The sequence below is a fragment of the Somniosus microcephalus genome, chromosome 2 (assembly GCF_052327205.1).
Source record: "Somniosus microcephalus isolate GS21.2 chromosome 2, FLI_Smic_1.0, whole genome shotgun sequence".
Lineage (NCBI taxonomy): Eukaryota > Metazoa > Chordata > Chondrichthyes > Squaliformes > Somniosidae > Somniosus > Somniosus microcephalus.
In genome coordinates this window covers 111,874,920-111,901,009 of record NC_140988.1, presented here as the reverse complement: position 1 = coordinate 111,901,009, position 26,090 = coordinate 111,874,920, and the positions used below count along the sequence as shown (strand labels likewise).

Genomic DNA, 26,090 nt, shown 5'->3' with positions numbered 1-26,090 from the left:
TTGCACTGCTTTCATTTAATGTGCAATGTACTCACTTTGCATTTCTAATGTGCAACATACTCACTTTGCATTTCTAATGTGCTTTGCAGGTAATCCTGATTCTCACCAAATTCTTCCATTCAGATATGGGGAAGGTTCTGGAAAGTTCTCTGTGGAGGTGAGCCACCTTTTGTTTATTTTGTATATAATTGCCAACAAAAATATACATGTGCAGCTTTCAGAGCGAGAGGGATACCAGTACAGGAATGATAATGAGAACAGATGGGCGGGAGCATGGCTCAGAATCTGTTGTTCTGTTGCCTTAATACTGAATATTTGAATTTCTCTCTTTTTTGTTGGATCTCGCACACAAGGGATTATAGGATTTGAAGCTGAAGATTGAGTAATAGCAATTTTGCTCATTCTGTGCAGGGCTTTGCAAAAGCAATATTGTATTGGAATTCCCTTTCAACTTGTAAACCAGCTGATCAGTTCACTGTGAAGTCTTATGATTCATCCCTATCTGTCTGTAATTGTTGACAAAAGGTTTTTCTTGATGCACTGAGTTTAACACACAATAAACAGGGTGTCTGGCTTATTGCCGCCTTTAGTGCCCTGGAAACTGACTCCCTGCTTCCATTCCTTCTCAGTTTGTGACTGGATTTCAATAAAACTGTCAGGCGCAGGAATGAACACTTCATCACTCGGCAATTCTGATACATAGGGGGTGACTTCCAGACACTTCGTCCGGAATTTTCCAGGGTCCGTGCGGGCGCGATTGGAGGCGGGTCAAGTGGGAAAGTTGATATTTCTTGGAGTGGGTCGGGAACCTGACGTCATCCCACCCCCACGCACCTTTCCCTCGGGCGCGTCTGTCAGCGCGGCAGAGACCGGACCAGCAGAGGCGGGCGATCCAATTTAAAGGATTATTAGCTTGTTGTTGGACCCTTCAGAGTCTTTTTAACCTTACCTTTCCAATTTCACTGGAGGCCCACTGGACTCGTGCTGCTCGGGAACCACGCCTGTCAACCTGAGGCGGGAGTTCAGTGGCCATTGATCCAGCTGATTAGTTGACAGCATTCAAGTGTAGTATAAAAGCTCCCACCTCACAGCTGATCACTTTCCTCAGGTAGAAGCTGTTGCTGACTGCATTCCCAGCACAGATTGAGCTTTCTGCAGGCTGCAAGTCTTTCCAGCAAAATTGCCATCCAGTGTTACCTCATTGGACATAAAGGATCCCATGGCAATGTTTGAAGAAAAGCAGGGGAGAGAGCAGACGGGGCCTCGGTTTAACGTCTCATCCAAAAGACTGCACCTCCAACAGTGCAGCATTCCCTCAGTACTGCACTGACTTTGTGCTCAAGTCTCTGGAGTAGGACTTGAACCCACAACCTTCTGACTTGGAGACGAGAGTGCTACCAACTGAGCTACAGCTAACCCCTATCTGCATTATAAATGACCTAAAGCTTTTTCTGCCAGGGTCTTGGGGCAAACACTTGAGACCTGGGTTTTCACTGGCTACCTCGAACTGAAACTGTCAGTGGTGGTGAATTTAAACAGCGTGCACTTGTGACACATAGCTCTCTTCCCGTCATATTGGCGCTTGGCTGCAGGTGGGCTTTTCGCCTGTGGAATCCCCCCTCCCCCCGACATTGGGAAAGGTTTGTGGCCGTACTGGCGAGTCATAAAAGTGACATTTTAGTGAACTGCGAATTTCGCACACATGCAGTTTGCGGTTACTGTCAAATCCGCTCCACAACATATACAGCACTGATTCAGCACAATAGAAACCAGCACAATTACTAAGCCACGTCCATGGGTATTGAAACCCAATAAGAAACCAGTTGTCTATTATTTTGTAGATTGTTATGCCCACTGGAAGTGGTTCTGCAGTGCGTTTACGCTGCCGGTGCTTTTGAGTTGCATTGCGCACACAGCACCCGAGGCCAAGGTGCCCTGTAATTTTTTTTGGTGCGCGGGCCCTATAACTGGCTGCATGGCCCATTCAATTTTTCGTGCATGCGCAGTTATTTCCATTGAATAGCCGGTGAGCGGCCTGTGCGGGACCTCCAGACGGCTGCACAGCTTAGCGAGAATGTTGCCTGAGGCAACATTGACACAAGTGAAACATTCACAAGTTTTGTTGTGAATGAAAGTTTCTGGTGGTGGGCCTTTTCCCACATTTTAGGAAGATCTTTACAGGTCAGCAATGTGAAAACCACTTCGCTGGCCTCTGTTCACAGGTAGAGTGTTCAGTCATAGCCAGAATAAAATTATGACACATGACGTCCGGCAACATAGGAAGAAAGCCACCCTTAAAGCAGCTTATTCGTATCACAGCGCTGACGCAGTAGTCAGGGTAGCCTCTTTGTTCCTGTCAGTCATACCTTTTTCAGTGGTTGGGGAAAACACATATAGGTCAGCAAGTTAAAAATTGTTTCATGGGTCTGCACAGGAAGACTGTGCCACTCAGCCTGCCCCCCCAGTCATATAAATAATTATTGCCTCTGCCTTCAGAGGCAAGTCTTGTACCTCATCTCTAGGGTGCATCTCAGACCTTCTGGAATGAGCAATGCTGCCTCCTTTTATCTTGGAGTTGGTTGGGACTGCCAGCAGCAGCTAGCAGTGGGGTAAATACATGTCCAGAAATACTTGAGCACTTCACCACGCTGCCATTGACGGCAGCCCCAACGTTAGTGGCAGGGTGGTAAAGTTAACGAGGCAGCCCTGCTGCTTTCAGAATGTTCACGTCCCACCAAAAGAGGTGGTTTTCATTGGAACCTGCCCCCTAATGATATATAATCCAGTGATGTGATTTTGTGCTCAGAAGCATGTAAATAGTTGAGGATGGGATGTTAATCAGAAACAAACCGTGGAACCTTCAACATCAGAGGGAGGGGGTGTAAAACGGGAGTAATGCACTGGTCTCCTGTTATACACCACAATTGAAGTTAACGAAAAGGAAAATCGGGCGTGGTGTATCGTGGGCGGCCAATCTGATAGCGCACATTTATGCCCCCGCCGAAGCTCATCGAATCTTAAAGAAAAAAGAAAGACTTGCATTTATGTAGCGCCTTTCACGACCAACGGACATATCAAAGCACTTTACAGCCAATGAAGTACTTTTTTTCTAGTGGAATCACTGTTGTAATGTGGGAAATGCGGCAGCCAATTTGCGCACAGCAAGCTCCCACAAACAGCAATGTGATAATGACCAGATAATCTGTTTTTTGTTATGTTTGTTGAGGGATAAATATTGGCCAAGACGCCGGGGATAACTCCCCTGCTCTTCTTCGAAACAGTGCTATGGGATCTTTTACATCCACCTGAGAGAGCAGACGGGGCCTCGGTTTAATGTCTCATCCAAAAGACGGCACTCCCTCAGCACTGTACTTCAGTGTCAGCCTAGCTTTGCGCTCAAGTCCCTAGAGTGGGACTTGAACCCACAACCTTCTGACTCAGAGGCGAGGGTGCTACCAACTGATCCACAGCTGACACTTACAGCACAGAAGAAGGCCATTCGGCCCATCGTGCCTGTACCAGCTCTTTGAAAGATCTATCCAATTAGCCCCACTCCCCTGCTCTTTCCCCACAGCCCTGCAAATTTTCCTTTACAAGTATTTATCCAATTCCCTTTGAAAGTTACTGTTGAATCTGTTTCCACCACCCTTTCATGCAGTGCATTCCAGCTCATAACAACTCATTGAAAGTTTTGCCCCATGTTTGTACCCTGCGACGTCTGCATGTGGTACAATCTGTGATGTGACCACATCAATATGTCACCAGTGGCATCTACTTACACATTTTAATTTTGTTCTTATAATTTGACTAAAATCATCTTGTCAAGCTTTTTGCTGCAGCAGTACTTGGGGGAAGAGTTTCTCTGTTTGCTATGTGTAGCTACGTTGTAAACGGGTTCCTAAAGATCATGATTGCGTTTTCTCCTCACATGCTGCTCAGAGGAATTTCCCCCTGACAGTGTAGGTAATGGCACCAATGTTCTTCAGTGGCCCAGTGTGCTATGCTTTTAAGTGAAGTTTCCTGAGGAGGTTGTTCCAGCACCTGATTCTATCCACTCCCCAAAATGGCAACACCCTTTAAAAAGATGCTTTCCATTGTAAGTTTGCAAATGTGTGTGTGTGTGAAGGGTCTGTGCATGGATTTGAGAGTGCCTGTGTTTGTGCATTTTATTAAACAGAACTTGAATTCTTGGTGACCTTTTGATCTACAGCAAGTTTTGACACATTCCAATCGCCCAGAAGAGCACAAACTCTGAAAAGATTAACAGCTCACACTGCTAGTTTAAACTTTCATTGGGGTAATTTTGACTTTGGCCGATAGTGTAAAACGGATGATATCAGATCAAATGCCCTTTATACATAGAATCACAGAATCGTACAGCACAGAAGAAGGCCATAAGGCCCATCGTACCTGTGCTGGCTCTTTTAAAATCAGGAGAGGTGTATAATGGGTGGCTGTTCCCATACCGCTCGTTTGACACTATTGCCCAAAGTCAAAATTACCCACAATGTTCTTGAAAGGGAACATGGGGGTAAATCAGCCACCTATTGTAGAACCCGCCCGATTTTCATTCCAGGCAGTGAAGCAGAAAATGTACCACACTGAATTTACAGAGTAGTATTTAGCTGTCAGCAAAGAGATGGACACACTTGCAGTCAGTTTTGCAGTGCAGCTGCGGTGTGCTGTCTTGAATCCATTTCCAAATGCAATAATTCTAAGAATGTGAACACATTGGTAAATCTCCAAATAAGAAGTTTCTCGAATCTGGTTTTGGGGGAACTCACTGGGCATTTATTTTATTCTTTGCAGCATGGCACAGATTGACTTGCCACATGAAGGCTTTTAATTTTAAGTTGCCAATTGTCCGGAATTGATATATTTTCCCAAAGTTGGAGCAGGGGCAGGATAAAGCCGGCGCAGTGGGTGGGATCGGAGCTACAATTAGATGTTTGTTTTGCTGCTGATAGAAATTTGTTAAAAATGGTGCTAACTAATGCCTCTGCATCATAAGACATGGAGCTAAGTGGAAAAACAGACTTCAGTTTTAAAAGTCACACTTTTCGTGCCTGGCTTACATTTCAGAAGTGTCTTGTACGTCTCACTAAATACCTGATTCAAAACTAAACAAATGGTGACCCTATTGTAGGTGCAATGTGTGATGTAGGAATGGAGGGCAAAGCTCCAGAGCTCCTTCTCTGCCCGCCAAACCTTGTGATTTCAGTTGCTCTCAAAGGCCTAGAAATTCAGTTGGTAGCGCCAGCCACTAGCGCCTTAGGGCGATAAGTGGGGCGCGAAGCGGCTAGCGCCCGGGCGTGGCGCGATCTGCGCTTCTTGCGAACTTGAGTGAAGATTTAGCGGCGCGCAAAACCGCAATGCCCGCTCAGCTGTGCGTGCAGATCCTGACGTCATTTCATGGTGCAACGCCCTTGGTGCGCCCCGAACCGGAACTTCAGTGGCGCCCCCCTTCTTTCCGCCTGGCGCTCGCAGCGATTGGTTGAGTGGAACGGTTCCCAGTCACTGTGGGGCTGCGGGGACGCTATTTAAAGGGGACTCTTCCTGCATTCTTTGTGGTAGCCATTTTGGACCACTCCTTCTGTGTGAGAGAGAGAGAGAGATTTGCAGAGAGACAAAGGGAGAGAGCTTTCTGCTTTGACTCAGCGCTCGCACAGGTACTTCTGGCTTCAGCCCAGAACTTTGCAGTTGGATTGATTTTTCAGTGCCATAGCCTTGAGTGGCCACATATAATGGGGGCTGCAATGGGTGGAGACGTTGGGTTTCTCCATTGCATTGAGAGGGCTCAGAGACGCCGAGAGAGAGTGCCAATCATGACCAGACGGAGGAGGGCCAACAGGCGTCGGCAAACATAAGAACATAACATAAGAAATAGGAGCAGGGGTAGGCCAATCGGCCCCTCGAGCCTGCTCCGCCATTCAATAAGATCATGGCTGATCTGATCCTAACCGCCAATCTACTATCACAGAACCATCTCCTGAATCTAACAGAATTAGACACACGAAATAGGAGCAGGATCAGGCTACACGGCCCCTGGGCCCGCTCCACTACCCACAGGGCCATGTCCGATCTGAACCTAGACTCATGTCCAAATTCCTGCCCGCTCCCCGTAACCCTTACCCCCTCCCAGGGTATACCGCCAGCATTCTCCTACCTCAACATGTCTGAGGAGCAGTGCATTCGGAGGCTTCGATTCAGAAGGGGGGTGGTCACTGAGATCTGCCACCTGCTTCAGAGAGATCTGCAGCCTCAGCTGAGGAGCAGGACGTCTCTGTCGGTGGCAGTGAAAGTGACAGTGGCTCTCAACTTCTATGCCACCGGCTCCTTCCAATCCGCTACTGGGGACATTGCCAATGTCTCCCAGTTCGCGGTGCATTGCTGAAACTGCCAGGTCACGAATGCCCTCTTCAAAAGGAGACGTCAGTACATTTCCTTCCCCATGACCCTGGACAAGCAGCAAGAGTGTGCAATGGGGTTTGCAAGAATAGCGGGCTTCCCCATGGTCCAGGGCGCCATTGACTGCATGCATGTGGCTTTGCGGGCGCCTCTAGAGAATGCCGAGGATTACCGCAACCGGAAGGGCTACCATTCGTTGAACGTGCAGTTGGTGTGTGACCACAGGCAGCTGATACTAGCTGTCAATGCCCGCTTTCCAGGCAGCAGCCACGACACCTTCATCCTGCGCCAGACTTCTGTGGCAGACATTTTCGAAGCCCTGGCTCACCCAGGAGGCTGACTTCTTGGGACAAGGGCTATCCTTTGTGCACCTGGCTGATGACCCCGCTCCGTGCGCCCACCACCCCTGCTGAAGAGCGATACAATGACAGCCATCAAGTGACCAGGAACATCATTGAGCACACAATCGGTGTGCTAAAGCAACGGTTCCGCTGTCTGGACCATTGCGGGGGAGCCCTACAGTACTCGCCCGAGCGAGTCTCCCATTTCATTGTAGTGTGCTGCATGCTGCACAACCTGGCTATCCTCAGGACTCAGTCACTGCCAGCAGACATTGGAGGACCACCGGAGGAGGAGGAGGAGCACCAAGACGGGAGGGAGGCACAAAGTGCAAGGGCCATCCGTCAGCGGCTTATTGCAAGTCGGTTCTAGGCCCCCTCTCAGGGAATGACTTCTGCCATTGAAAGAACATGAATGGACCCGCTCCGCAAACGCTGAGCCGGTCAAGGCAACAAATAGTTCAAAGTGCAACATGCACAATCTGAATAAAGACAATTATTTATTTAACAAACTCTGTGCCCTTCCCGCATGACAAACAAATACAGAGGAAACCCCCCAAAAAACAGTCAGACACCAGACACATCTTGCCTGCACTGCCTCCCATGGTGGAATAGCCCTGACAGTGTGAAGCCCTGATCTTGCCTGCACTGCCTCCCATGGTGGAATACCCCTGATGGTGTGAAGCCCTGATCTTGCCTGCACTGCCTCCCATGGTCGAATAGCCCTGACAGTTTGTAAAGTGGTGAATGTGCATGTGATTTTCATGAGAGTCCCATCGGTGTTGGATGAGGGCTGGGCATTGGGGCTTTCAGGACCCTTTGGCCATAAAGTGAGTTGCACATGCAGGGATGAAGAGGATACTGGAAAGGGTACTCACCCTGACAACCCGAGTAAGGTCGTTGAACTTCTTCCTGCATTGCGTTGGGGTCCTAGGGACCATGCTGCTGGAGGTCACTCTGTGTGCCACCTCCCTCCAAGCTTTTCTATATTCGCTGGGCAGCGGCCTCCTGCCACTGTCAGGAAAGAGGATAGGTTGCCTGCACTCCACTGCGCCAACCAGAACCTTCAGGCCCCCTCACTGAAGCGCTGCGCTCGCTCCCTGGCCCTCTCCATGGTCATAGGCATAACGATGTCGCAGCAGGTCTGTCCAGGCCTAGGATCAGAGCGCCAATGTGCAGGGCGTGGCTGCAAGACAAATCGACCCTCCCCCTTTAAGAGGTGACCGGCGCCAGCGTGTCTGCCTGCAACTGCTAACTCGCCACACCTGCGCTGCGCCCGCCCTCGGTGGTAGCGCCTCGGCTCGCCGGCTTAGCGCCTTAGGATAGTCGTGCACCGCTTGCTTTAGCACAGCAGCAACCTCTTGGGGCGATGCAACTCAATTTCGGTGAAGGGGGCGCTAAATTTAGCGCATGCTCGACTGTAGTGCCCCAAACGTGGCAATACTGAATTTCTAGGCCAAAGTGTTTACCACCCTGCAGGTGACACCAGCCTTGATTCTGATGGCATGTGCAATAAAGTAAACTGTGCTGCATTGCTGCTTCCAAAGGGTTCAGAACCCACCACAATGGGTGGCTTCCATGGTTACTCCATGAGCAAGTAATTTCCCTAAAAGCAGTATAAACATATGTGGGGGTAGATTTTAACACTTCAGTCGGCCGTCTGTTCCGGTGGTAATGAGCCCCCCACAATTTTGAGGCTCCGGCCTCATTTAAATTTGCCAGGGAAGCTGCAGGGCACCAAACGGGCCCACAAAAATAATTGAAGACTTGGACCTCTTCCCCTCCATCAGCCATGGAACTGGTCAAAGTCTGCACTGCGCAGTCTCCAAGCAGTTCCGAGATAAAATGCCAATCAGGGTCCTATTTACAACATAGGACCCCGATTTCCATATTAAAAGGGGCCTATCGCCTGAAACAACTACCTTCAAGATGTGGATATTGAGCTGACTGATAGCTGAAACTCATAAAATGTAATCTTTCAGATACTCATTTTTTGTCATAACGGTGTTCCGACACAGTCAGTCAACGTTAGCCGTGCCTCTGTGTAATTCGTCTGTTGAACACTAGCTTCATGTCTGCTTTAATTTACAGTACTTTAGTATTCTTGAAGCAGATGATGACGGCTGGTGAGTGCTTGTGTTTTCCTCCACCCATGCATATTTTCAATTATTTATTTTTCATCATAGGCCAAGAAGACAGGCTGTTCATGTGCCCTGTGGTCTCTGCCATTGCACAGTGTAACAGTCACTACGGGAGATATTAGCGTATGAATACATAACATTATTTTGTCCGCTATTTTAATGCTTTATTTTAAATAGGCTTACACCTCCATTGAATGTATGTATGCTAATAGCACACATTAATTTCTAGACTCTGGTCTCTTTCCTGCACGAATAGGTCGAACTCAGGATGTGAGAGGCGCAGGAGCAAATTCACACCCCATGGTGCAGTATATTGGCACGTCAAACTAATCAGCTAATATGTTTTTTTCCTCATTCATTTTTATTGATGCTGTTTCCTTTCGATTGCATAACAAAAGACAACATAAATTTTGTTTCCGAGAGTAGCCAAATTCCAGTCACTATATGAAAATCCCAAGAACTAACCCAGTGCACAACATTCCTTATTAAACATCACAAGGCTGTGAATAACATGTTCAAATATCTTTGTGAAATGTGGAAGACAACCGCTCCACTTTCTTTATGTCGCTAGATACTTCAGAAGCAGGGGGATAGTTTTCTTAAACAGAGCCACCTTCAATTACGCCCTTGGTATCACGTGTTTTCATGCTGCCACATCTGAGCTACCCACTGCCAGGCCTTGGTTGGAAGGTTCCACAGGGCCTGGAAGGTTGGGGTGGGGGCGTTGGAGCAGGTGTGTGTTGGCCTTCAGATGCTTGAGAACAAACTCGTGTGAGGTCATTAAACTTCTTCCTGCACTGCGCCCAGGTCCTCGGGGCTATATTGCTTGCACTCACCACAACAGCTATCTGCACCCATTGCATTTTATGAATTTGCCTGGAGGGCTTCCTGGCCCCCTGTGGAAACAAGACCCCTCTCCTCGTGTTCCCCTCCTGCACCAAGGCTACCAGTGCTGCATCGGAGTACCTTGGAACATGCTTTCTCCCCTATTGTGACATCATTTTTTTTTTTTGCTGCTCTGACTCTCTTCCCCAGCCAGTTGAATGAACTGCTACCGGCTGAATGCACCTCCCCTTTACGAGGTGCAGGCTGCCTTTAAGAAGTTTAGGCTAGCTTTAATTAGTGCTAGCATGAACTTGGGCCCCCTGCTGAGCGTTCAGCCACTCAGCAGTGCATTCAGCACCAGGCTGAACACCACAATCATGTTCATCAGCAGGCAGCACGAAGTTAGCATGCTGCCTGCATTACTTTGAACACGCGCAGGTTGATTACGCATTGCAATCTCCGCGCCCGTTTCCAGGGAGCAAACCAATTTTTAGCCCGCATTCTCTGCCAGATCTCAGGATTACTCATCTAGTAATATGACCACTACGCTACCATACCCATTTTTGCTAGTCATTTTATTTAGGACATTTACAGTCAGCAGAGACCTTTGTCCCATTAGGTCTGAGCTGGAATCAAACCCACTCCTGGAGAGGAAAGGTCATCATGCTAACATAGAAACATAGAAGATAGGAGCAGGAGTAGGCCATTCGGCCCTTCGAGCCTGCTCCGCCATTCAATGAGATCATGGCTGATCATCCAAATTCAGTACCCTGTCCCTGCCTTCTCCCCATATCCCTTTAACCTCAAGAAATATATCCAATTCTTTCTTGAATATACTTAATGAACTGGCCTCCTCTGTGGCAGAGAATTCCACAGGTTCACCACTCTCTGGGTGAAGAAATTCCTCCTCATTTCAGTCCTAAATGGCTTACCCCTTATCCTTAGACTGTGACCCCTGGTTCTGGACTCCCCGGCCATCAGAAACATCCTTCCTGCATCTAGTCTGTACAGACCTGACAGAATTTTATAGGTTTCGATGAGATCCCCTCTCAATCTTCTAAACTCCAGTGAGTATAAGCCCAATCGACACAATCTCTCCTCATACGTCATTCCTGCCATCCCAGGTATCAGCCTGGTGAATCTTCGCTGCACTCCCTCCATGGCAAGAACGTCCTTCCTCAGGTAAGGTGACCAAAACTGCACACAATACTCAAGGTGCGGTCTCACCAAGGCCCTGTACAACTGTAGCAAGACATCCTTGTTCCTGTACTCGAACCCTCTTGCTACGAAGGCCAACGTACCATTTGCCTTCTTAACCACCTGCTGCACCTGCATGCTTACCTTCAGCGACTGGTGCACAATAACACCCAGGTCTCTTTGCACTTCCCCTTCTCCCAATCTATTGCCATTCAAATAATAATCTGCCTTCCTGTTTTTGCCACCAAAGTGGATAACCTCACATTTATCCACATTATAGTGCATTTGCCATGTTTCTGCCCAATCACCCAACCTGTCCAAATCGTACTGGAGTTTCACGACATCCTCCTCACAGCTTACCCTCCCACCCAGCTTTGTGTCATCTACAAATTTGGAGATATTACATCCAATTCCCTCGTCCAGATCATTAATATAGCTGCGGTCCTAGGTCCGATCCTTGCGGTACCCCACTAGTCACTGCCTGCCACTCGGAAAACGACCCATTTATTCCAACTCTTTGCTTTCTGTCCGCCAACCAGTTCTCTATCCAAGTCAATACCTTGCCCCCAATCCCATGTGCCTTAACTTTACACGCTAATCTCTTATGCGGGAGCTTATCGAAAGCCTTCTGAAAGTCCAAATACACCACATCCACTGGTTCTCCTTTATCTATTTTACCAGTTACATCCTCAAAAAATTCCAGTAGATTAGTCAAGCATGATTTACCTTTTGTAAATCCATGTTGACTTTGTCCGATCCTGTCACTGCTTTCCAAGTGCTCTGCTATTACATCTTTTATAATAGACTCTAGCATTTTCCCCACTACCGATGTCAGGCTTACCGGTCTATAATTCCCCGTTTTCTCTACCACCTTTTTTGAATAGTGGGGTAACATTAGCTACCCTCCAATCCATGGGTACTGTTCCAGAGTCTATCGAGTTCTGGAAGATGACCAGCAATGCATCTACTATCTTTAGGGCCACTTCCTTAAGTACCCTGGGATGTAGACCAGGCCCTGGGGATTTATCGGCCTTCAGTCCCATCAATTTTCCTAACACCATTTCCCTACAAATACTGATTTCTTTCAGTTCCTCCCTCTCATTAGACCCTATGTTCCCCGGCATCTCTGGGAGGTTATTTGTGTCCTCCTTTGTGAAGACAGAACCAAAGTATGTATTTAGTTGGTCTGCCATTTCCTTGTTTCCCATTATAAATTCCCCTGATTCTGACTGTAAGGGACCTACGCTTGACTTCACCAATCTTTTTCTCTTCACATATCTATAAAAGCTTTTACAGTCAGTTTTTATGTTCCGTGCTAGCTTACTCTCATATTCTATTTTCCCTTTCTTAATTAATCCCTTTGTCCTCCTTTGTTGACTCCTAAACTGCTCCCAATCCTCAGGATTATTGCCTTTTCTAGCCAATTTATATGTCCTCTCCTTGGATCTTATGCTATCCCTAATTTCCCTTGTTAGCCACGGTTGAGTCACCTTTTTTGTTTTATTTTTATGCCAAACTGGGATGAACAAATTCTGTAGCTCATCCATTCGGTCTTTGAATGTTTGCCGTTACCTATCCACCGTCAACCCTTTGAGTGCCATTCCCCAATCAGTCCTACCCAACTCGCTCCTCAGACCATCGTAGTTTCCTTTATTTAAATTGAGGACCCTTGTCTCTGAGTCAACGACTTCATTCTCCATCTTAATGAAGAATTCGATCATATTATGATTGCTCCGACCCAAGGTGCCTCGTACAACAAGATTGCTAATTAATCCTTTCTCTTTACATAATACCCAGTCTAAGATGGCCTGATCTCTGGTTGGTTCCTCGACATATTGGTCCAGGAAACCATCCCGTAAACACTCCAGGAATTCCTCCTCAACAGTATTGTTACTAATTTGGTTGGCCCAATCTCTATGTAGATTAAAGTCACCCATGATGACTGCTGTGCCCTTATTGCACGCTTCTTTAATTTCCCTTTTAATGCCATCCCTAACCTCCGCATTACTGTTTGGAGGTCTATATACCACTCCCACTAATGTTTTTTTCCCCTTCGTATTTCTCAATTCTACCCATACAGATTCCACATCATCAGAGCTAATATCCTTCATTACAATTGTATTAATCCCTTCTTTAACCAGTAATGCTACCCCACCTCCCTTTCCCTTTTGCCTATCTTTCCTGAATATTGAATACCCCTGGATGTTGAGTTCCCAGTCTTGGCTATCCTTGAGCCACGTTTCCGTAATCCCAACCAAATCATATTCGTTTACCTCTATTTGCGCAGCCAATTCATCCACCTTATTACAAATGCTCCTCGCATTAAGACACAAAGCCTTCAGGCTTGTTTTTTTAACGCTCTTAGACCTATTAGAATTATTATTTACTGTGGCCACGTTTGATTTAAACTGTTGATTTCTCTGACTGCCACTTTTGTTTTTCTCCTTCCTATCTTTTGCTTTTATCCCTGTTTTCCTTTCCTCTGTCTCCCTGCTCAGGTTCCCAACCCCCTGCCATTTTAGTTTAAACCCCCCCGAACAGTGCTAGCAAACCTCCCCGCAAGGATATTTGTCCCGCTCTGGTTCTGGTGCAACCCGTCCGACTTGTACAAGTTCCACCTTCCCCAGAAGCAGGCCCAGTGATCCAGGAAACTAAAGCCCTCCCTCCTGCACCAACTCTTTAGCCACGCATTCTTCTGCTCTATCCTCCTATTCCTATACTCACTAGCACGTGGCACCGGGAGTAATCCAGAGATTACAACCTTTGAGGTCCTACTCTTTAATCTGCTACCTAGCTCCCTAAATTCTTGCTGCAGGACCTCATCCCTCTTCCTACCTATGTCGTTGGTCCCAATGTGAACCACGACCTCTGCCTGTTCACCCTCCCCCCTTCAGAATGCCCTGCAGCCGTTCCGTGACATCCTTGACCCTGGCACCAGGGAGGCAACAAACCATCCTGGAGTCACGTCTATGGCCACAGAAACGCCTATCTGTTCCCCTTACGATAGAATCCCCTACCACTATTGCTCTCCCACTCTTTTTCCTCCCTTCCTGAGCAGCAGAAGCACCCCTGGTGCCAGGAAGTTGGCTGCTGCTGCCTTCCCCTGGTGAGTCATCCCCCTCAACAGTATCCAAATTGGTATACCTGTTTGAAAGGGGGATGGCCACAGGGGTCCCCTGCACTACCTGCCTGCTTCTATTGCTCCGCCTGGTGGTCACCCATTTCCCTTCTGCCTGTGCAGCCCTACCCTGCAGCGTGACCAACTCATCAAACGTGTAATCCACGACCCTTTCAGCATCGTGAATGCTCCACAACCCATCCATCCGCAACTCCAGCGCCTCAATACGGCCCATTAGTAGCTGCAGCTGGATGCATTTCTGGCACACGTGGTTGTCAGGGACACTGGCAGTGTCCCTGAATTCCCACATAGAGCAAGAGGAGCATAACACGGGGCTGGGCTCTCCTGGCATGACTTACCCCTTTAATTAATTTAAATTAATTCAATACCACCAGTTAAAGATATACTCTAGGGCGCTTATTTACCAACTGTCCCCACTGCACCACAGAGACCCAAGAAAATATAAACCGCAGAATTTAAGCTTGTAATGAAAAGGAGTAAGAAATACTCACCAACCAATCACTTACCTGCTTCCTGGTGACGTCACACTTGGATTACTTTTTACCTCTCTCCCGGAACCTGGATTGGTAAGCCGCCTCTGGTGCTCCCTCGCAGTACCGCCGACTCTCCGCTCTCTAGCGGCTCTGGGCCTCGCTGCTCACCGCCTCTGGTGCTCTTTATGTGCTGCCTCTGGTGCTCCCTTGCAGGTCCGCCGACTCTCCGCTCTTTCGGGGCTCACTGCACCACCCAATCCTTTTTAAGTTTTTCAATATTCTTCAGAGTTAATGGCCTAGAAATTGGGTTGAGTCGCCAAGTTCGCCTGGGCGCTGATTTTTGTGCAGCGTTCGGAGCATTAACGAACGTCAGAAATTCAGTTTCAGCGCCCCTAGAGGGAAACGGGGCGAGGCTTGAGGCGCTCCGCATCCCTGTTAGGGTGCTGAAACTGAATATCGCAGCGCAACGTGCCGCAGCGCCACACGCTGCGGCACTGCACGCTGCGGTACTGCAGGCCTTCCTCCCATTGTTAAGGGGGAGGGGCCTACAACAGTGCGATCCGCGATCGCGAGTGCCGGCAAAAGAGCCCGGCACCGAGGAGAAGTGCCGGGCTCTTGGGAAACAGCCGGCAATGGTGGGGGGGTCAGGAGGCCGGGGACGGAGGGGCTGGCAGGCGGCCGCCCCGCACCTCCACCTTAACTTGCGCCACTGCCGGCACAGTAAGGCCCCGTGCACCGGGCGCGGGTAGCGAACGGCGCTACAGCGGCGTTCGCTACCAAATATCGCGATCGGGGCGCTAATGGGGCCCTGCGCACACCGATGACGTCATCGGTGGCGGCGCAGCGCAACAGGCTAACGCCACCATTAGCGCCCCCGCTGAATAGCGCGGGAGGCGCAGCCAGTGGCGCTACAGCCACTGACCGCCCTCTTTAGGCGCTAATAGGTGGCGCTACATACCCAATTTCTCCCCCAATGTTTATTAATTGGGCTGTAGCTTCTGAAGAATTGCATGCGAGTTATCCCCCGTATCCTGGCCAATATTTATCCCTCAATCAACATCACTAAAACAGATTATCTGGTCATTATCACATTGCTGTTTGTGGGAGCTTGCTGTGCGCAAATTGGCTGTCGCGTTTCTTACATTACAACAGTGACTCCACTCCAAAAAGTACTTCATTGGCTGTAAAGTGCTTTGAGATGTCCGGTGGTCGTGAAAGGCACTATATAAATGCAAGTCTTTTCTTTTATATAAAAGCAGGTCTTTTAGGGTATTTCTTTTATTTTCTGTGTGCTGCCACGGTGAGTTTTTGTATGCTCCGTACATCTACTGTGGTTCATCTCTTGAACTCAATAACAAAATGGGTTTTCTATTGCTTTAGAAGGAGAAACTCTATCTGCGTTGCAATGACAAAGAGAAATGTGAATGGACTGGGGTTTGCGTGATCACAATCTCCACAATTAGATGAGAGTGTCTCGGTGCTGAGAGATGGGATGATAGTTATAGTCAGGGTGGCAAATTGTCTGTGGGTTTGAAAGTTTATTTCTTGGATAAACTGAGGATTTAATCAATATGCAGTCCTATGTGTGCGGACTACTGTAAGAAAATCCTTTCAAGTCAGGCTGTCGGGATGCTTCAGAACTCGGTTTCTCTCCTCTCCTCCTCCCTAGAGGTCCTAACATTCGCTGGATTCATGGTTGCCAGCCCCCCTTATGTACCTTGCACAAGTGAAAGTTATTTGTGTGTGAGCTTACACAGTGAGTATTGGCAGGCTATTGAACCACAAAGGGCAACATAGTTGAGTCCGATCATGTCCTCCCTCAATGTCCACGGATGCACCTCAGGATTGGGAGCCCTTGTAGATTTTCTCCTCCTTAGCTTAGGCTACTGAGGACAACTGCAGCACCCCAATTGCAGCTCTGACTAAGATCAGATAATTAAGCACAGACTCATGAATCGTAATCTGATTCTGTATGGCTCAGAGCCATATTGAATTGTTAATTTTCCCACTGAGGCATGAGGAGAACTGGGCTCAGTTTCTTTTCTTAAGGTCCGACAAGCACTTGGGTGGTGTGCTAATGTAATAGAAGCTTTCATTTCAGATTCTCTGGAACATTCCCTCTTTAGATATAGCAGGCATTATAAGAGGAGGCCCTGGAGTGTAATTGCTGCAGAATGCTTGCTACTGTCAGGGGGCCTTCTAGTGTTCAATTAACAATGTGCAAGTACAATATATATCATTTCTTTTACTTAGGTTTACTTCCTAATAATTCTAGTTCAATGCCACAGTCACAATCCATCTTTCTGCAGCTGCTTGCAAACCTTTGCATTACCCAATCTCTCATCCTTGTCTTTTCTTGACCCATATCAAACTCAGTTTGATTCTGAGCAGTTTAATCTGCCCATAACTGGAATTGAGTATGTCAAAATAATTTGTCATATGATTCACCATTGGTATTCCTCCCGCCCCCGGAACTTTAGTACTGGGATGTCCCTGTTCGATGTTTCTGTGGCAAACCCACTCGTCCGTGAAGTCTGGCTTTGATTCAGTTCGCTGACACAAAACTAGGCCCAGAAAAATCATAGCAGGAATAGCTTGATTATCTTAACCAAGACAGACTGAGGCAGCAGGGTTGAATAGATGACAGCTGCACTTCATTGATCGAAAACATCACATTAATAACTCTACTTGGAAAGGTGCTCTATAGTAAGCTTGTCATTTAAAGCAATTTTTATATTTTATCCATGAATTTGGCATATTTTAAGCATCAAGATTGGGCTGAAATTCAGTATGAAGCTGAATCTTGTACGTATATTCATTCCAGCTGTTGTGTTTCTGAGGACTTGGCTGACTCATGGCTGAGGTAATGGCATTGCTCCGACAGGGATTGAGTTACGTACAGTATTCCTCTCTATGTAGCGCTTTGAATTTAGGCCTTGACTGTATTTGTTGTTGTATATAACAATGTGAATTGCACACAGTTGAAAATAGGAAATAACCAGAACAACTTGAATGAATTGAACATAAAATGTCTGAAGGGCTTTTTAGGAGCAATTGTTTTATGGACCTGGCAAGAGAAATCTGAGGTTTACTGGTAAAGTTAGGGTCACTTGTTGCTGCTGGGTATGGAAAAGGAATTAAAAATGAAAGGCAGCATTGGAGAGCTTTGCTGCTGTAATTGTAGGAAATGTGGGAATAAACCTTTACTTGTGTGTGCATGTTTGTGTTGGCTCTTAAACAGATTGTGTTCAAAGGAAGCCATTCATTTAACAATGAAAGATCATTTGTTTTTGAAAGCAGTGGCCTGTCTCTCACTTATCAGCTGACTGGTAGTATGGTTCCTGTGGAGTGATGATTCAGATGGAGTTGAAGATATTCCCTGATAATTTCTCCCTCTGGAGTAGGGATCCTGTGCACAAGTGGATGCACAGTAGTATGTTCCTTCCCCACTGTTTGTCACATCCCCGAGTTCTTTTATTTTGAGGATTATACTTGTCCCCCCGTGCTACACATTTCTATTTTGCCTAATCTGCATTTTCTTTTTTAAAGCCCACTTAAAGATGACTGGAATTTTAACTTTTTGTAGGCTGTGAATTCCTTCTATTTTTCAATGGGTACCCTATTCCCAATGTTGCTCTTTAACTGTCGAGAGTTGCCCGACAGCAGCTCCATGTCAACTATCCCTCTGATTTTTCTCTTCATCTTGTTGGTCCACACTGTGCAAAGTCCAGAGCAACTCAGCGGAGATTGGGTTTGAACTTCCTTCCCTCCACTCCTTGATAATGCGTAGATACATTGCAGAGCCACCGTGCGGGGACTTGAGGCCTCCTAATTAGAAATGCTCAGTCCTGATTTTCTCTTGTTGAAGCCCTATGTCTTGTGAGCTTTGAACAGCTGTTGGAGCAGGTGGCGATTATCACAGAAACTGGCAAATAGGCCACACCCATGCCTTTCTGCTAAGTGGATCAGGGCCTCTTGCATTAAAGCCTAAGTCACAGTCTGGTTTTCAACAGTCATATAACCCTGCTCAGAGGTGCCAACTTCTACATTTGATCTTACGGTAGTTATGCTGAACCTGAGGTGAGCTTGTTTCTGCAGAGATGAAGGGGAGCTGGTGTATTAACATTCCTTGCTTGAGCTCAGCTTGAAACCGGTTGGGAATTGCACAAGCACTTCAGTGAGCGGAGTATACAAAAGCTGCTTTTGGAATTACTCCACCACGCGATGATTCTTTGCTAGAATTGGTTGCTGAAACTTTTCTCAGTCTACATTAAAAAAAATATTGCAAATTGTGCAGGAGTTTGTGCAAGACGTATATGATTAGCAGCCAAGAAGGTGACAGATTTGAGCCCCAGACTGCGCTGAACTAGTTGATCTCATCTACCGCAATGAAAAGGCTTCTTTCTACAACTGGCCTCGGTGCCTTGGATTGGAAAGGGGGAAATCAGCCAGTGTTTCTGTTCCTGATCCCTCTTCAGCAACCTTTGCTAAAGTATTTGTGTGTGGACTTCGGCTGAAGACAGGATTGGACTCAGCCATGATGTCTTACAAGATTGAGTAGCTTGCCAACACTCTGTCAGGGCGGACACATGAATAGTAGCCTCTGGGCAAGGTAGTAGAAAGTGCCTGTCACCCATGGAAACACGGAGTCAGTGCCATGTGGGGGGCGGGGAAAGGGACTTGAAATTGAAGAGACAAAAAGTCAATGAAACAGCAGCTGCTGTGTTAGTGTATATAACCACTGCTGAGCAAGCTACAAGGTGGTGTGCGCTTCAGCTCCTCTGAATGAATGTAGAATTTGGAAGTCTTGGTTTCCTTCAATTGCACTGGACTATACAATTGTTAATCGGACGTGGAAGTGCGGCTGTGTCCCTGTGGAGGGGTTTGCCTACAGCAGTGCTGACCCTCTCTGTGTTTTTCTTGAGCTCCCTCCTGGCATACGCTTAAAAGCAGCAGCCAGCTGCTCTAGGAGATCTGATTTTCGTGCTCGCTGCTCAAATTCCCAGGCTGTGCCTGCTGCAGTAGGTGCCAGCTGATGATCGACTGAAGGAGCTAATCAGGAAACATTGTATTCAAGTGTTTCCTAACAGTTGAGCTTTCATTTTTTTTCACATTTTAGATTCATTTTGAGCTGACTAAAGTGAGAGATGTTAGTGTTAAGAAACTGAACAAATTTTGTATTGATCACCAGCAACATGAACTTCCAGATCAGGCGTAGCATGGCCAGATGCAAAGTAAAGCCCCCTCCTCTCTGCTCCAATAATGGAAGATTAATTGTTGTGGTTGTTGTGTTCAATGGCATTGTAAACACCTTCTTTCTGAATGTATTTATAATGTTCCCATTCAAAGTGACCAGAGCAATTCCTCCTTCATATTCCTTTAATCAGCCCTCAAAGAGCAGGATTCATTTAGATTTCCTGCCAATGGCTCTTATGCTGATTTTTTTCCCACACCCCCTCCCTTGCTCTGCTGAAGGCTTTGGCTCATTGCTGATTCCACTGCACCAGTGTGACTTTTTCCATTTGCCATACCAGCCATCCATGGGGGCTTTCAATGATGTTCCATTTCAAACGTGGTGTCGATTTCATACTGGTATTGACATAAACTCCAAACTTAATGTTGAATTTAACATCCTCAAACCCAAAGTTGCATCTCCACCACTCCCAGTAAAACATGGGGAGCCAGCATGATGCAGCAGAAATGGATGCATTTCACGTCACAATGTTCCTTAAAACTGATCTAAGATTTAAATTTGCATGGCAAATAAAAGGAGCTGCATGCTCTGTTTTCTCTGATATTGAGTGCCACTGCATGTGTACGAGGGCACACATGACATATCGCTGTTACATACATGTACTTGCACATGCACAGTGGCATTCTGAAGCTTGGAGGAAACTGCAGCATCAATGGTATGGGCAAATTAAATGCTTAATGCACTTCAATCATGTTGATCCCCATAGAATAACAACAGCGTTCTCGAGATTGCTGACTTGGTAACTCTTTGTGCTCCGTGATGTATAGTTTGATGCTGTGGGCTCATAGCCCCTGGTTGAGATTGCACAAATTTATTTCATCTGGGACCCTTATTGGCAACAGAGAGGAACATTCAGTCTGGAGTGGATTCAAAGCCAGGTCCCAGAGGTGAATGGACAGCGTGTGTGACATAGAAACATAGAAGATAGGAGCAGGAGTAGGCCATTCGGCCCCTCGAGCCTGCTCCGCCATTCAATGAGATCATGGCTGATCATCCAAATTCAGTACCCTGTCACTGCCTTCTCCCCATATCCCTTGATCCCTTTAGCCTCAAGAAATATATCCAATTCTTTCTTGAATATATTTAATGAACTGGCCTCCACCGCCCTCTGTGGCAGAGAATTCCACAGGTTCACCACTCTCTGGGTGAAGAAATTCCTCCTCATTTCAGTCCTAAATGGCTTACCCCTTATCCTTAGACTGTGACCCCTGGTTCTGGACTCCCCGGCCATCAGAAACATCCTTCCTGCATCTAGTCTGTCCAGACCTGACAGAATTTTATAGGTTTCGATGAGATCCCCTCTCAATCTTCTATACTCCAGTGAGTATAAGCCCAATCGACACAATCGACGTCATTCCTGCCATCCCAGGTATCAGCCTGGTGAATCTTCGCTGCACTCCCTCCATGGCAAGAACGTCCTTCCTCAGGTAAGGTGACCAAAACTGCACACAATACTCAAGGTGCGGTCTCACCAAGGCCCTGTACAACTGTAGCAAGACATCCTTGTTCCTGTACTCGAACCCTCTTGCTACGAAAGTCAACATACCATTTGCCTTCTTAACCGCCTGCTGCACCTGCATGCTTGCCTTCAGCGACTGGTGCACAATAACACCCAGGTCTCTTTGCACTTCCCCTTCTCCCAATCTATTGCCATTCAAATAATAATCTGCCTTCCTGTTTTTGCTACCATCTAACGGCAAGCTGCTAAGTTGCTGCAGGTTTGACATTTGCATGATTACACTTGCAAAAAACCAAGTGTGCACTGCAGCCAGACGTGCAGTGAGACCTGAATGGCTCAGATTCATTCCCTCATTAATTGAAATTAATTCATGACCTCGCCCTCCGCACTGACTCCATTCCTTGTAACTACCATGGGACCAGAGCGTGCACCATGCGTGCCATGACCCATCCATGCGCCAACCTTCACTTCAGCTTTACTGGCCAGTGTGCATTCTACATGACGGTCACGATGATATAGCCCCTGGACCTTTACATCGTGCATTTGATATAAGGTAACTTCTCAAATCTGACTTATAGGGGGTAATTTTAACTCCCAGAAACAGGTGAGTTGGGGTTGGGTCAGATGTTAAAATTAAAAAAATCTCAAAACCAACCCCAGCCCGCCTCCAACCTGCCCACTTCCAGGTTTAATGGAGGAGGGACAGGGGGCGGGCAGCCAAACCGCTCCCAGGAGGCGGGTTGGCCATTTAAATATTACAATAAGGAGGTGAGCCTCACATTTAACCTGCTTTACAGGTTTCACCCTGGCCGGCAGCGTTTCCCAGGCCTCGGGAAACCCGGCAGCTCAATGGAGGCGAGGACAGCTTCAGGGAAAAGGTATGTGCCCTTACAGCACTGCTTTTGGGCCAAGAAGAGCAGGAGTGCTTCCCCCCCCCCCCCCCCGGCCCCCCAAGCTTACCTCCTTCCCTGGGATCGGACCCCACCCACTCCCCCATCCCCAGTAGAGCCCCCCCCCCCCCCCCCCCATCCAAAGACCTCTGCTCCAATTGGTGATCTCCCCCCGGGGTTGGGGATCAGACTGACCTCCCCCACCACCCCCCCCCCCCCACCACTCCCACTAGCATCTTCAGACTCCTTACCTGGGACCTGCTCCGGAGTGCTCCCCACCCGGCTAAGCCGGTCAATCAGGCTGTCATCCGGGCAGGGTCCTGTTTTAAAAAAAATCGGAGTTTTAACTCCACAGCATGCAGGGAAACCTGAATTTCCGACTAAAACTACGTCCCCTCCCCCACTTACCAAACCCACCCCTGTCCATATCGGGGCCATAAATTCTGAAACAGCACAATACTGGCCAACCAGAATGTAAATAATAAACTTTATGATCTCTTCATACTACAGGGTCGATTCCAATTGAAAGGTGCAACTCTGTAACATGATAAACTTGTTGCTAGCGCTGTAGGAGACTGCAACACTCCTCGAACAAAGATTCACTGGGCTCCTCCAGTAGCAAGTACCGATCATAGGAATGCAAAAAGGCTCTTGCTAGTGTCATTTGCCACTGGGTCTGGTATCTTGGGTCTGGCTGTAGGGGCACTGAGCAGTCTGCCCACTCTCCAGGCCAGCAGTATGCTTTCGCTGTCAGGAAGGTCACAGTCAGACTGGCAAAAACGTGAACAAGTGGTTGCTTTAAAATTTCATTCATTATTTCTGAGTGTAAACGAGATGATTTGGCACAAATGGGAGTCTGCGCAATGACTCAAACGTATGCAGTGGAAACAATTCTGTATTGTAAAAGGAACATCAGAAATTCCATTTACTGACACTCTTTACAACGTTGGGCATATTTGTCATTCTGTTCAGCAATTTACTTTATGTGGGGGGAGATGCTGAATTGAAGCTCCGTCTCCCTGTTCAGGTGGATGTAAAGGATCCCATGGCACCATTTGAAGAAGAGCACTGGATTTCTCCTGGTTACCTGACCAACAAAACAGATTAACTGGCCATTTATCTCGTTGCTGTAGCGGGACCTTGCTGAGGGTAATTCAGCTGTCCCGTCGCCTGTAAAATAACAGTGATTACACTTCAAAAATAATTCTTGGACTATAAAGTGCTTTGGGACATCCTGAGGATGTGGAAGGTGCTTTTTGTTCTTTTATTGAATGAGGATAGGATTGGGCTTGGTTGTGACACCCTCTATCCTTCCTGAACCTCACTATCTAGACTCACACATGAATAATGGCCATTGTGCTGAGGAGGGGGCGGGCATATGCCATGGAAATCTAATCCAGCATTAGTCAGTGGAGAAGGGGAGAGAGTTGTGAAGGGGGTCGAAATAGGGGGAATCTTAGTTTATCCTATCTGTAGAAGTTGTCTGAATTTTTGTCTATCATTAATGACACCACCTTTGATTGGTGGGGACGATTTTCACGGGTGCATAGATTTACTAAAATCATAAACTCCTGTACAAGAACTGGCAGTCTGTTATCTGCTGTGAATGAAGGTGACCATCTCCACTATGACCTGGCCAAGATTTAGGAAGAAAAAGTTGAATAGGACACAGGTAGACCAGTTGCCAGCTGAGTGAAGGAGGAGCCGTCCAGTATGGGATTGATTCGAAGAAAGTTGAAACTCTTGACAAATGTTCAATGCCACAGTGATGCAAGGGTCAACTGAAATCACAAAAACTTCATGCACCCCCACTGACACTGTCATAGGGGCTGTTCAATCCTGGCCCTCACAGGGAGTTGGACAATGTACAATACCAGCTCGACCAGCCTGCCCTAATGTTAACAAGAGAAACAGTAACTGGAAGACTATGAAAACATGGTAGGTGCCAGAATTGCATTCACATTGAAGAAATTGCATGCAATGGGAATGCAGACAGGTGTTCATGTGACAGTGACTCTGGGTGTTGCCTGTTAGAATAAGCAACTTGGCTCTTTTTGATGTCTTGAGACTGCTGGTAAAGCTCATTAAAGCAAGTTGTCCCTCCTGAGAACAAACACTGACAAGAAAAAAATTGAATCACATGTCCATATGGAGGAGGACTTTGCATTAGAATGAATTTAAGCTTTTTTGATGTTTGTTAATGGAATGACAGATGATTAAGCAAGTGGAACTCCCTTTTATTTTTCCAATAAATATAGCGCAGGATAGAAGAAATTGTTTTGTTTTAAGATCTCTTACACATGGCTTTTCCTGTTATTTTCATTACCATTTTAATCGTTACTGCCTCAGTTGTGGCCCAGGTAATGAAGAATACTGCAGTGATGTAGAAATGCAGGCTGGTACATTAGTGGAAATAAAAGATTCTGCTTTCCACTGTTATACATTATCAACCAGTGAACTGGACCTGCAAGAACTGAAGGACCATATGATTCCTGTTCTGTCACACTCAGCTACTTTACTGCACTTGCATCTTGTGGGATGGAATAGCAAGCACAAAAATACTTTTTCTTATTGCCACCTCATTTATCTTTTTTTTTGGTCTCTAATTTTGCTACCATTTCTCCTTCTTCTGTTCCTAGCCAAGAAGGCAGACAGGCCCCTTGGTGCTAGGTCTCTGCCAATGCCACTGTAAGCTGCCACTACAAGATACGTAAGATTGGGCTAGGGTGTTTCTGATTTTCCATTTCGCCCTCTGAGGAGCACTGGGCCTCCACTTAGCATCTCTGCTGACAACACAGCTGATATAAAGAACTCTTTGGGGTAGATCTTGGCTTTGGCCAATCGTGTCGGCATTCCGTTTTACATCTCATTTTACAGTAATGCAAGGGTCAACTGAAATCACAAAATCTTTCCATTGGAAATAAAAAGCGGGAGCGATGTAAATCGAGCCGTCGATGCTCCATCATGTGTTTTACACTATCGCCCAAATTCAAGATCTACCCCATTGTGTGGGGAGCTGCAAGAAAGAACTCATTTGTACTACTCTGTGACATACAAAGTCGAAGCTACAATGCACTGCGCTGGTGAATAGTACACGAATAGCAGAAAACACTCACTTTTAATGGTGACTTTATTGGACTGATGTTAAACCATAACCGGAGTTTGGCAATATCCGCTGTTGTGCCAATCTAATTAACCACATGACATTTGTACACTTAGTCAGCCGGGTGCAGTTCCTAGTTTGTGCCACTAGGTAGTGCTGGTATGTTTAGTAAAAGAAGTGACATCAACTGGCAGCAATTCTCTACACCTCTACTGTATCTGGTGGTGGCCATTTTTCTAAGTCACATGTCATTTCATTGTGTATGTGGGGAGTATTCGTGTGTTGTAATAACATTATGATTGTATGTACATTTAGATGAGGAGTACAGCCAGCGGTTTATGACAATGATGATTTCTATCTGTTGCCCTATAGCCCGTTCGTGTCACTGCTGAAACTATTTTGCCCTCTTTGTGCTCTTTTCAGACTCACTTTTTGCCAGCAGCTCTCGGTCCTTCTTGTTGGCTTATTCCTTTCCCATATCCTTGGATATCATAGAATAGTACAGCACAGTACATTCGGCCCATCGAGTCTGCACTGGCTCTTTCGAAGAGCAATCCAGTTAGTCCCAGTCCCACACTCTTTCCCCATAGCTCTGAAATGTTTTCTCCTTCAAGTATTTATATACTTGAAAAGGAAAAATTTGCAGAACCAAGGGAAAGAGCGGGGGGGGGGGGGACTAATTTGATAACTCTTTCAAAGAACCAGCACAGGCACGATGGGTCAAATGGCCTCCTTCTGTGCTGTATGATTCTATGATTTCTTCTCTTCCATTCTGCCGTCTATCTGCCCCCCACCCACAGCTCTATCTTTCCTGAGTGTTCCCCATTCTGGTTTAATTATTTTATGGAGCTCTGCAGTGAGAC

At 46.8% G+C, this 26,090-nt stretch overlaps 1 protein-coding gene across 1 annotated transcript in view; it reads left to right on the top strand.

The window, feature by feature from the left end:
- Positions 1-26,090, top strand: part of sorcs2 (sortilin-related VPS10 domain containing receptor 2) — an 879,651-nt gene that overhangs the window by 129,723 nt on the left and 723,838 nt on the right. The window contains exon 2 of the mRNA XM_085964704.1: positions 90-157. Within this exon, the coding sequence (XP_085820830.1) occupies positions 90-157 (68 nt within the window). The remainder of the gene's footprint in view (positions 1-89; positions 158-26,090) is intronic.